The 10,771-nt window shown below is 40.4% G+C and overlaps 1 protein-coding gene across 3 annotated transcripts in view; it reads right to left on the bottom strand.

Moving 5' to 3' along the window:
* Positions 1–948: 948 nt before the first annotated feature.
* The window catches only part of TLN2 (talin 2), a 313,576-nt gene continuing 303,753 nt past the window's right edge, over positions 949–10,771 (bottom strand). For all 3 annotated transcript variants that reach the window (XM_019504368.1, XM_019504369.1, XM_019504370.1), the window contains 2 exons: positions 8,025–8,150; positions 949–6,047 (listed from right to left, as the gene is read on the bottom strand). In XM_019504368.1, coding sequence (XP_019359913.1) covers positions 5,919–6,047; positions 8,025–8,150 — 255 coding nt within the window. In that variant the 3' untranslated portion in view covers positions 949–5,918. The remainder of the gene's footprint in view (positions 6,048–8,024; positions 8,151–10,771) is intronic.

The raw sequence follows: 10,771 nt of genomic DNA, 5'->3' as shown, positions 1-10,771 counted from the left end.
TTGTGCAAGTGTGACGAAGGGTATAAATTGGTCTTCTGAACCTTAGTTGCTGGGGATCAAGCACAATGAACAGGGCCTTCAGCTCTAGAGCCCACTTTGTGATTATGCTGAGTTGTGAGGTTTTTGTTCACATATCCCCCAATATCATATTATGGGACCAGCAAGAAGGGACAGTAAACAGCAAGACGCTTTTTGAGGTACTTTCTAGAGAAAGCATTAAAAAAAAAAAAGCCCTAAAGCACAGGCAGTGCTCTTATCCCCCTTTGACAATACTGAACTAAGCAATCCCTAAACAGTGTATTTCTTACATCTTTCTCTAGCGTAGCCAACTTGGAGGGAAGCTTACCATACCACTAGTATTAGCACTGGTGCTGGGGTAGCACGCATCCAAATGTGGGATGGAACGTCATACCTTGTTAACATCACGGCTTGGCACATCTGCAGCCAGAGTAATTCCAACACTGGGGTCACTGCAGCTATTCCAGAGAACCACTGTCAGTAGCAACAGCAAATTTGTTTTAATAGCTGCTAGGGACCTATAAGCAATTCTGCTATGTATTAGCTACGACACACAAAACTTCACATGCATAATTGCATCCAGGATGCTTTGTTACTTTCTCAATTTGACACGGAAGAAACGCAAGTGAAATGGAAGCAGAAGTATATCTAAAGCAACAAAAAAATAAAAATCCCAAACATAACCTAACTATTGATATTTCTGACTTTAGTATACTACTACTTTATACATGTAACAATTGCTTACTTAAGAGGGTGCTGAAAGCTTATTTGTCTGCAAGATAGCTTTGGATTGTATAAGCTTATCTTCCCCTCACAAAGAAAATTGGAGGGAAAGAAAAATTCTACACCCCAATAAGGTTTATGCCCTCTTACATGCTAACCTGTGGGAAGAGATGGGATGCAGGTCACAAACACACACGCATGCAAAAGCAGAGTGGTCATTCCTTCAAAAGTTTATTTTTAGTGAATACAAAAAATATTTTCTGTGGCCAGATAAATAGCATACATACAGTGTAACAGTATGGCTAAACCCCTTCATGCTTTTGCTTGTGGTTAAAGCTCTATGAGAAAGTTGAGATGCAGAATCAGAGCCCACACCTTTGCAAGCACACTTTTATATAAATGGTCTCACTTGGAAAGTTTTTCAGCTGCAATAATACCAATAAAATTAGCAAATTTCAGATAGAAAAAAAATCCAGACTGGTATGATTTAAAAAAAACCCAACAACCTAAATGCCATTCTAATTACTTGCAACTCAATATATTACTCCACTGATGGACAGGAATACTGGCTAAGCAAACAAAGTATTTTATAGGAATCACACTGCAACATGTGAATGATATACAGCGCATGAAAACGTTGTCTATCATATGTACTTTATTTCTACACTGAAAGATGTGTGGTTGCCATACAAGGAAGTTACAACAGAAACCTATATCATGGAGCTGATATTAGGCTTCTCTTACACACTGAAGCAACAAGTAACCCTCTTAGCCCACGTCCAGTTTACAGACTGTTTTTTTGTTGTTGAAAGACAGATGCTCACTTAAACTTATTAAGTTCTGAAGCACTAGCAAGTGGTTTTATTTGTGTTATCTGTTATATTCATAGTCTTAAGTGCATTAAGGTAGAGAGGAATTTCGTTGTTGAATACCACTTATCTCTTGTATGGGTAAGATACAATTCAGTAGGGTTTCTAAAATCTTCTGCTTTGAGATGTTACTTACAATAGAACATTGTTTCAAGAATATTAGCACCTAACTAATTTGTTTTCTCCAAAGCTAGCCTGTTAGTTTGTAAGTACAGGGAAAATAGTACTGTATTTTCTTGCATATAACATGGACCTTCCCCCTCAAAAATTCAGCTGTGGGAAACTGGGATGCACATTGTATGTGAGGACTTAGAGTAATAAGCGTTTCTGCCTCTGCAGAGTGTATTTGGGAGAAGTGAAAGTAACTGCAGTGCAGCACCTGGGGCTCCATAACTGCTGGCTCTGGACACTCCCCAGCTTTCTCCTCCCACCCCTGGCCCCTGGCAGAGGCGCAGGCTGCAGAAGCTGCTTCTCAGTTACCTGCTGCTACATACCAGTATTTTCACGGAAAGCTTTTTTTTTCTTTAATAAACCTTTCAAAAACAAGGTGCACATTTTATTTGTTGCATGTAAGAAAATATGGCAATCAGTAGCAGGTAGATAAACATGTATTACCCAGAAGAGTACTTGCTTTGTATTTGCCATGTGAATTCTATGAAGGCAAACACATGTGACATGAATGCATTTTAAATCAGTGCAGTACTGCTTGTATATAAAGAGCTGGCTCTAGAATGAATACTGCCTAGGGAAGGAGGATTAGAGTCCACATACCTATACACACTATCTCCTTTTGCTAACCTTCAGTGCATAGTATAGTTACATTAGGGCAGGAGCTCTGACAAGACATAAGGCACAAAAGGCTCCAAGAGTATTGATTAAAAAAACCCAAACCAACCAAAATCAACCAATCAAAAAAAACCAAAAAGTGCCTTTGGGGCGTATCTAATGAATTTGCTATGGTATAAAAAGACAACACACATGTTCCTTGATGGAAATGTCTGTCATCATCAGCATGTTCTAAGGTCGGATCTGGTATGAAGCAATGTTTGTGCACTAAATAAATTTAAAAGATAATTCATGTCAAAAGCTGATGTGTTCCCCCAACAGAAATTAGCCAGAGAAAAAGCAGGAGTTTAATAGGAAATGGACAAATGAAAGAATGAGCTCAAATTTAATTTAAACTTCCCCCCTTTCCTTAACTTCAGTGTTACAGGTGTAGAAAGTAAAGCTTAGACAAACTGTAGTCTATTTCTTCCAACTCCATCTTATCATCTGGACATGTAAATAAAACAGGACTAGAATATTTGTGAACAGCCGATATTGAGGCATTTTGCTTTTAATTTCTATATTTTTTGAAGTGAAGTCTAGATGAAGATGGCAAGAAACTGTATCACTTGTTTGCTGTTTCAAAATTTTAAAACTAGAAGAACAGACAAACAAGGAAGACTAATACTCATCCAGCCCTTATCCTGGTTTGTGATTTCCTCACACTAAATAACTATACCACTTCTTAAATACCATAAATGCTCTAATGTGGATTTCAATGCTACTACCAAAACATAAGATAACAATAATGCATCTGTTCTGTTGTGCATCCCAATCTACCTGTGGTTCCTTTGTTGGCCACAAGTCAAAGGGGAAGAAAGGTATGAACAATACGGTGTCTCAGGTGAGATGGAGTAGTGTTCAATGAAGAAAGACTGATACCTTAGGTACAATAATTAAATTAATGTTCCAAGCAACTTGGATGATGGGAACATAACTTTTTTCCTACAAGCTTGTAAACTTTTTATCAGTAGAGTATCTGTATTTAATTTAATCTTTTTACTATTTTGGCTTACTCCTTTCCCTAAAACAAGCAAATACCATTCTTACTGTGTTTCTGCTTAAAAGCTATGACATTACAGTGGCCACAACAAAATACTGGTACAGCATTAAGGGAAGTGGATTTACAGTACGTAAATAATAGGATACTTAAAAGGTCAAAACTGAAGTAGCATGTAAAATAGCAACAAACAGGTAAAACAAATTACCATGATTCAGAGCATTCCAAAAAGAAAGACTAGAATATAGACTAAAATATGAAGCTATCCAGGTAAGCAAGAGAAAGAACTATGATTTAGCATTCTAAATGAGGAACAGCAGCAGAAGATCCTATCATGAGACCATGTGTATTTAGGTCCTGCGAAAATAAACTCTGTTTCAAGCCTTCCATGTTATTTAAAATAAAAAATGACAATTTTGTCATTTGTCTTGAGAGTTCTTAACATAGATGGATTTTTGTTACTGCCCAAAGAACTTGCTGCACAAAGTAATGATGAAAATCTAACCTATAGAGCTAACGCTAGAATTGTAGAACACATCATGGAGTCTCTCTGGAGGCAGTTGTGTGCCTGTGTGCAGAAAGGCTGTACATAATGTTCACAGTCCCATTTCACCTGACTTTACACAAGTAGGACAGAGGCTCAATTTGGACATGACCAAGTCAGTCCATATCTGCCCATATTAAAGTAATTCTACACAGGGTTTGCCAATTGCTCTCTCATCAGTTACCAAGAATCCACAATTCTACTGAGTCTGAAATACTTCAGCATCAGAGAACAAACACTCTTAATAATCTTTGTACATTTTAATATTTATTCGTTTTCTATTCATTTGTACTATATACTTATGCTAGTGTGACAGAATTCCCAATATGTATATTACATGCAAGTAACTTAAAGCAAAAGTTAGCAATATTTAAAAAAGATAATCCTAACACTACAGGGTTACGTTTAAGTCTACATGACAAGTACTTCTTCAATAATGACAATTAGGTGGGTATGTATCTAACATAACTGGCTCAGTTTGAAGTAGTTGGGAGAAATCTAAAATGACAGCATGGCTTTCAGAAGGACTGGAGGGGCAACATTATTTGACTCAAATGGACTTGACATTATTTTCTCAGGGGCTTGTGCTAGGGTGGAAGTGTGTGGGGGAACCATGATTAAAAGAGAGGGTGTTTATGCAGCTGTTCAAATAAGTAAGTTTTGCTAGATCCAGTTTCTGCTTAGTATGTTTTTAATCAGAGAGGATAAAATATGTTATTGCCCCTACCCATCCTGTGAAAGATGTCACGCTATTGTTGTAGTCTATACTGTGGATTTATACTACATTACAGAAACTTAAAACATACAGTACCTATTGCAGTTCAAAACGAAACAGAGTAACTGCTATCTCTTCTCTGCAGTGCAGATCTTTAGAGAAAGGCATTTGAATCAATGCAAACTGAGATTATATGAACTCCCAATTGTTCAGAGGTTCTTTCACATTACAGAAGAGAGACTTTTGTGAATCACTAGTTACTGTTTTCTACAAAAACCCTTGATTTGAAAACAAAATATAAGAAACAAAATCCTTAAAGGAGGAAGAATTCTGATAGTCTTCTGCTGTGCTGAGAACTTCTCTTCTTCAGCTAGCATACATTCTAGCAGAAACAGTTTGAGCCAGGTAAGTTTATTCAGTCCAAGCATGTATATGTTTCTTATTCTCAGAGTAGTTGCACATTGAGAGGTATATAATTGAAAAGCATTTTCCTTCACAAACCTGCTATTATTGAGACTGTAACAAGGTTTTCATTTCTTTGTCTATTTGAACTCAGAAAAGAATGGATGTTGCCACATTTTGCAGGCCAGAGAACTGTGACTAAAACACTGTACAAGCAGAAGCTAGGTTGATATTAGATAGGAACTAAGGAAACTAGTGCAAACAGTACAAAGATGATTCCTCCAATCTGGGGATGAACCAGCTATATAACACTGTTAAAAGGACAAAACTCCTTAGAATCCATGCTTATGTGCCTTTTTCCTCTCAAAAATATATCTACTTAACCACGGTCTTTTTGTTGGAAGGAGAAAAAACCCTACTATTTCCATACTGGTAGATATTTCTGACATTAATGATTTTTCATACTGGTTTCCTATTAATATTATGAATGTCTTACAAGCACGTCAAAGGACAATAAATAGATTTAGCTTCAGATAATGACATAATACTGATTTTATAATCATTTGTAAAAGTGAGGCATTCTCTCCTGAGATATAAAAGTCAGGGAAGGAAGGAACAGGAATGATGAGCTTAACACTGTACCATCTATGATTGCGCACCTCAGCTGAACAGGTGAGAAAGGACAAATGTTTATTGTCCTCTGCTCACCCAAAGCTACCACAGGCAGTTTGTTTAGGTAAGTGCTTGGCCTATCAGAATATTGTCAGATCAGTTCTCTGTACTGTCCCCTTTAGCTTATTTTTTTTTAAATGTCTCAGCAGGTTAGCCCTCATCTTCTCTCAGTTCTGTGGGTAGAAACTTGTATTGCTGCTGGCGGATTTGAGCCAGTTTTTTCCTTGCCTCTTCTAGTTCTCTTTCCTTCTTCAGCATTTCTTCCTGGGCTGCAATGATCTAGGAGCAAAAGAGCAAAGAGTAGAGAACAGCATAAGTAAACAGACTAAATGCAGCTGAGGATATGATCAGTACAGAGCAAGGAAATGACTGCTTTGCTTCAATCCAGCAAAGCTTTGAAGCATAAAGGCCTATTTTGTCAGCTATCCATGCTGGTATTTTGTAGGGCTGTGTAAAATTTTGAAGAGTGTTTTATTTCTGAGCTGTTTTGACGTGTTCTGCACTCAAAACAGCATAACTGAAACTTAACAAAAGGCTTCGAAATGAAATGAGGGCACTTGAAACTTTCTGACAGTTTCTAAATGTTTCGTGTTTTGAAGCAGCCCAGTGGTGGGAGGCAGGGGGGAGTCAGGGCTGCGCTCCTACCGGCTCCACCAGCCCCACAGAGCTCAGCCTAGTGCCAGGAGGAGGATGCAGCCCTGGCTCTCCCCTGCCTCCCACCACTGGGCTGCACTTCGAGTAGCTCTGCCAGCCTCATGGAGCTGAGCCCTGTGGACTGTCCAGCACTGGTCTCACCGGCAGCTTCCTGTCATCCTGAGTGCAGGTCCAGGGGCCCGCACCCCCGGAAGGAGCCCAGCACAGTCCCACAGCCCTCCCGGGGGTGTGGGCCCCCAGATCTGCATGCAGGATGACAGGAGGCTGCTGCTGCTGCTTTGAACCAGCAACAACACCAGTCTTCCTGGCGCTGGGTGCAGGCTGTGCCCAGCGCTGCTCTTCCACAGCAGCAGCAGCAGCTTCCTGTCACCCCAAGCACAGATCCAGGGACCTGCACCCCTGGGAGAAGTCCGGTACAACCCCCCAACCCTCCCGTGGGTGTGGGCCCCTGGATCTGTGCACGGGATGACAGGAGGCTGCTGCTGCTGGCAAGTGACACGAGTTGTGCTTGTCAGCCACCTGAGGTGCAGTTTCCCAGAAACCTCTGCACCTATCTCCTTAAAAATTGGCAGGCTTCATACCCTCAGAAGGGACTACCATTCCTGCAATTTTCATCCGCATCAGGCAAGAAATGATAACATTTTAGGCATTTTCATGATTCCCCATTATAGCCTATGGGCGAAATGCTGAAACAAGTTGAAACAGCAAAACAGTTTTGACGAAACAAAATGGGACAATGCTTTGAAATGAAATGACAAAATGAAACACTGTCCCTTCGAAACAGAAACTGAAATGAAATGGTGCTGTTTCTCACAGCCCTATTTTGTACCAACATGTCACTAATACGACGGCCCATCAATCAGATGCAAAACAGAAGAATTGTGATGTAAATGACCAGTGGATAGAAGCAAGATAGAGACAGATAAAATCAACTGACCTGTTTTTGTTTTTCTCTCAGTCTTACCTTTTAGTATAATATGAACATTCTCTGCTTTAGGGACCTGCAGTATCTTCCTATGTTTAGGAGTACCGTACTACTGTACCATAGACATGCTCAGAGGCAAGTTTCACTTTAATAGGAATCACTGTTTAAGCAGTTTTTATTCCTAAGAGGTATTGATTCTACATAGTGAATAAATTTTGAACAAAGCCTTACAAGTTATTTTCCTGAGTATGTTAAAACTACAGTAATGAAGTATCACCAGTTTTCATCACTATAACTTCATTATAAGAGTATCTGCTTATAATCTATTATGCCATTGAGGTTTCAAGAGATTTAAACAAATCTAAGACTGTTTAGGGGGAACCCATTTGTTATGCATCAGAATATCATCATATTAAGAACAGAGGGGATATTAGACAGCGGTAACCAATGCCATAACATACATCCAAGGTACAGTGGACATATCATGGAATCTTTTTGCATGTACTCTTTGTCCATTTGAATTTAATAGAAATGTACTGAGGCAAGTTATTTAAAATAAAGTTTTAAGCAGTACCGAATATTCTGCAATGTGGTATCTGGTCAATCAGTTCCCATGCTGCATACGGCAGGGCTTTTTGGAAACAGCTATTAGTGAGAATCTCACGGTTCATACTAACCTGAGCAATACCACCCACAAATTTGGTTTTGACTACCACATCATCGTCATCTGCCTTCCCAAATGCTGCTTTTTGGGCTGCCCTAACAAGATTGTCAGATGCTCGTTTGACAGCATTTCCTGCAGCCTACAAAAGAGATAAGAAGTTAGTCACAGCAAATATGAAGGCACTCTTGGAAAGTGAATCTTTTTGGGCTTCACACTAAACTCCAAAGGAGGACTCTGTCTGCTTAATAAACACTGAGTGCATCTCTAATAATCAGTGCTGGAGAGGTGAATACACATCATATTGGAAGCTGGAAACAAGTCACAAACTCAGACTCCATCTTCATAGTTTGAAATGGGGCAACATTTCAGCTGATACACAGGGGTCCACAGCAAATTTAGAGGAAAGAAGAGAGAAATGGAAATTCAAACAACAATTTTTAACAGTTGTCTTAATAAAAACTGCTATATTTTTAAATCAACAAAGTCCTTAAAGGCAGTAACAGTAAATTTTGCACCAGCAGTCATAAATCTTACAGCAGCAGGAATTGCCTTTATCATGACAACTTCAGAGTCGAGACTGGAATATTGGCTCACCCCTGGAAAGAGACTGGCCAGAAGAATGACACCTAGAAGCATCTTTCCTTTCAATTTTCAGAGGCTTGTGTAGCAGACTCCAGGAGGAATCATTTTAGATGGGCCCCTCTAACTTTCTTTCTTATGGAAGGACTAACATATGGAATATCATTAAGGAATATCATTCCATTGCACCCAAAGAAAAGATGAAAATAGAATGCCTGCTATCTACTGAGATGTGCTTTACTTGAAAGGTGGGTTTTGAACCCCAGAGTTTTACTTCTGCCACACTACTGTATATGGGGAACGCCTAATCTACAAACCAAGTAACTTCTTTGGTTTGCACCCACAGGTAACAAACAGCTTGTCTGTCACTAAGTGCCATACTGAATGAGACCAATGGTTCATCTAGCCCAGTATCATGTCTCTGACAGGGGCAGGGGTGTATGCTAGAGGTACAGCATTGAACTGGACAGATGTAGAGTATTGATTCTCCAGCTTTTTGAACTCATCCACACATACAGGCACGTGAGCTTGCAGTAGCTCAGAGTGCAACTTTGAGCCAGGGCTTTTTGTCTCAGCGCATGTGCCCAGACATGAACTTTGGTGTGCGGCAAATTGTGCCACTCAGGGCAAAATAACCCTGCCTGGCTCCTCCCAGATCTGTAGCCAAGGGAAGCTAGAGCCAGCAGTATAAAAACCTGCCCTGGCCAGCAGCTCAGGGCTATTTGTCCTCAGGAGCTTTTGGGGCCTGGGCAATTAGCATCTGGGGACACTACCCCTTATGTCAAATGGACTGCTAAAGCAGTATCCCAAAATTACTTTTTAAAGTACACCAAAATCCACGTTCTTCCACAATTAGAATGAGAGAGAGAGAAAGAGAGAGGGACTGATCAGGTGTGGGGATGGGGGTGGGTGTGGAGGGATGCAATGTGTGGGGACTGTGTGGCTGGGGCTGCTTAGGAGGGGTGGGTCCCCTGCCCCCCACAGGGCACAGCTCCCCTTCCCCCAGTACATGGATTGCCCTGTCTGCAGGGTCCCACCCCTCCCCCCAGGGGCTACAGCACCCCTCACATAGGGCCCAAAGTATACATGTTTTGTATCAACCTCCTCAGTGCAGTTCATTCCAAAGCTGCAAGAAACTGCTCAAACTCCTTCTCCAAAGGAGTGTATCTGTGTAGGTGCAAAGGAGGAAGCCAATACATCCTAACTTCCACACTCACTCTACTGATCGAAGCTCCATGAAAAATGTGCTGCAGGCACAGCTAGCAGAAACACACAGGTATTTGTAAAAGCCACCAGTGCAAAATTCTGACATGTTCACCAAGTACTTTTACTCTACTAAAAAGTATAATTTTCAAGTACAAACTGCTTTTCCTTCCTCTGTTCAGCCTGGGCCCAGTCAAAAGGTTTGCTAAACAACACCAACACAACTATCTTTCAGTGGGCTCAGGCTCCCACTTTTGTGTAGAGGATGTCCATTCAATCAAATCTGGCTAGGATGATCCAATACCCAGTTATTCCTTATTGGTCTGGCAGGTCATGGTCAGCACCAGCATTGTTTCTATTATTCTCCCATCTTGCCACTTACATACTAAAAGCACAAGTTACACATGGAGTGGTCCTTTAGTTACTGATAACTTTTCACAACCCAGGACAAACCCAGCTCATGAGTTCCTCATCAACCCACAAACGTATCTGAGCTCCCTCCCTTTCCTAATGATACCATTAACATGCTATTGTTTTCTGTTTGGGTCAGACATCCTACATCTGCCTCAAAATTTAAAATCACAGGTGTGATTTGAAAAATGAGCTTAAAGCAGACTCCTCTCACCCAGAGAGGAGTCAACAAACTGATGCTTGTTGACTTCAGTAACTAAAATAAGTATGCTAGGTTTTAGTCCTGCTAAACTTTAAGTCACGACAGCTACAAGGGTGAACTTGATGTTATCCTCCTTGCACACTGAAAATTTACTAAGTCCTAATCAGTGAAATCCCTAGAAAGTAGTGAAAAAAGGGGGATCACATTGCTATCAAAGATGCAATTTAACTGCAGAACCTCTCCTCCTGGTGATTATCTGTAACCAGTACCTATGGGCAGCTGTTAGAAACCAGGATGAAACTGCAGGACTGACAGTCAAAAGGTAAAAGGTAAAAGTCACTCGTAAGGTGATCATGCTTTAATTG

This window comes from Gavialis gangeticus, unplaced genomic scaffold (assembly GCF_001723915.1).
Source record: "Gavialis gangeticus isolate Ggan-Ray unplaced genomic scaffold, GavGan_comp1, whole genome shotgun sequence".
NCBI lineage: Eukaryota > Metazoa > Chordata > Crocodylia > Gavialidae > Gavialis > Gavialis gangeticus.
This window is presented reverse-complemented; position numbering and strand designations above follow the sequence as displayed.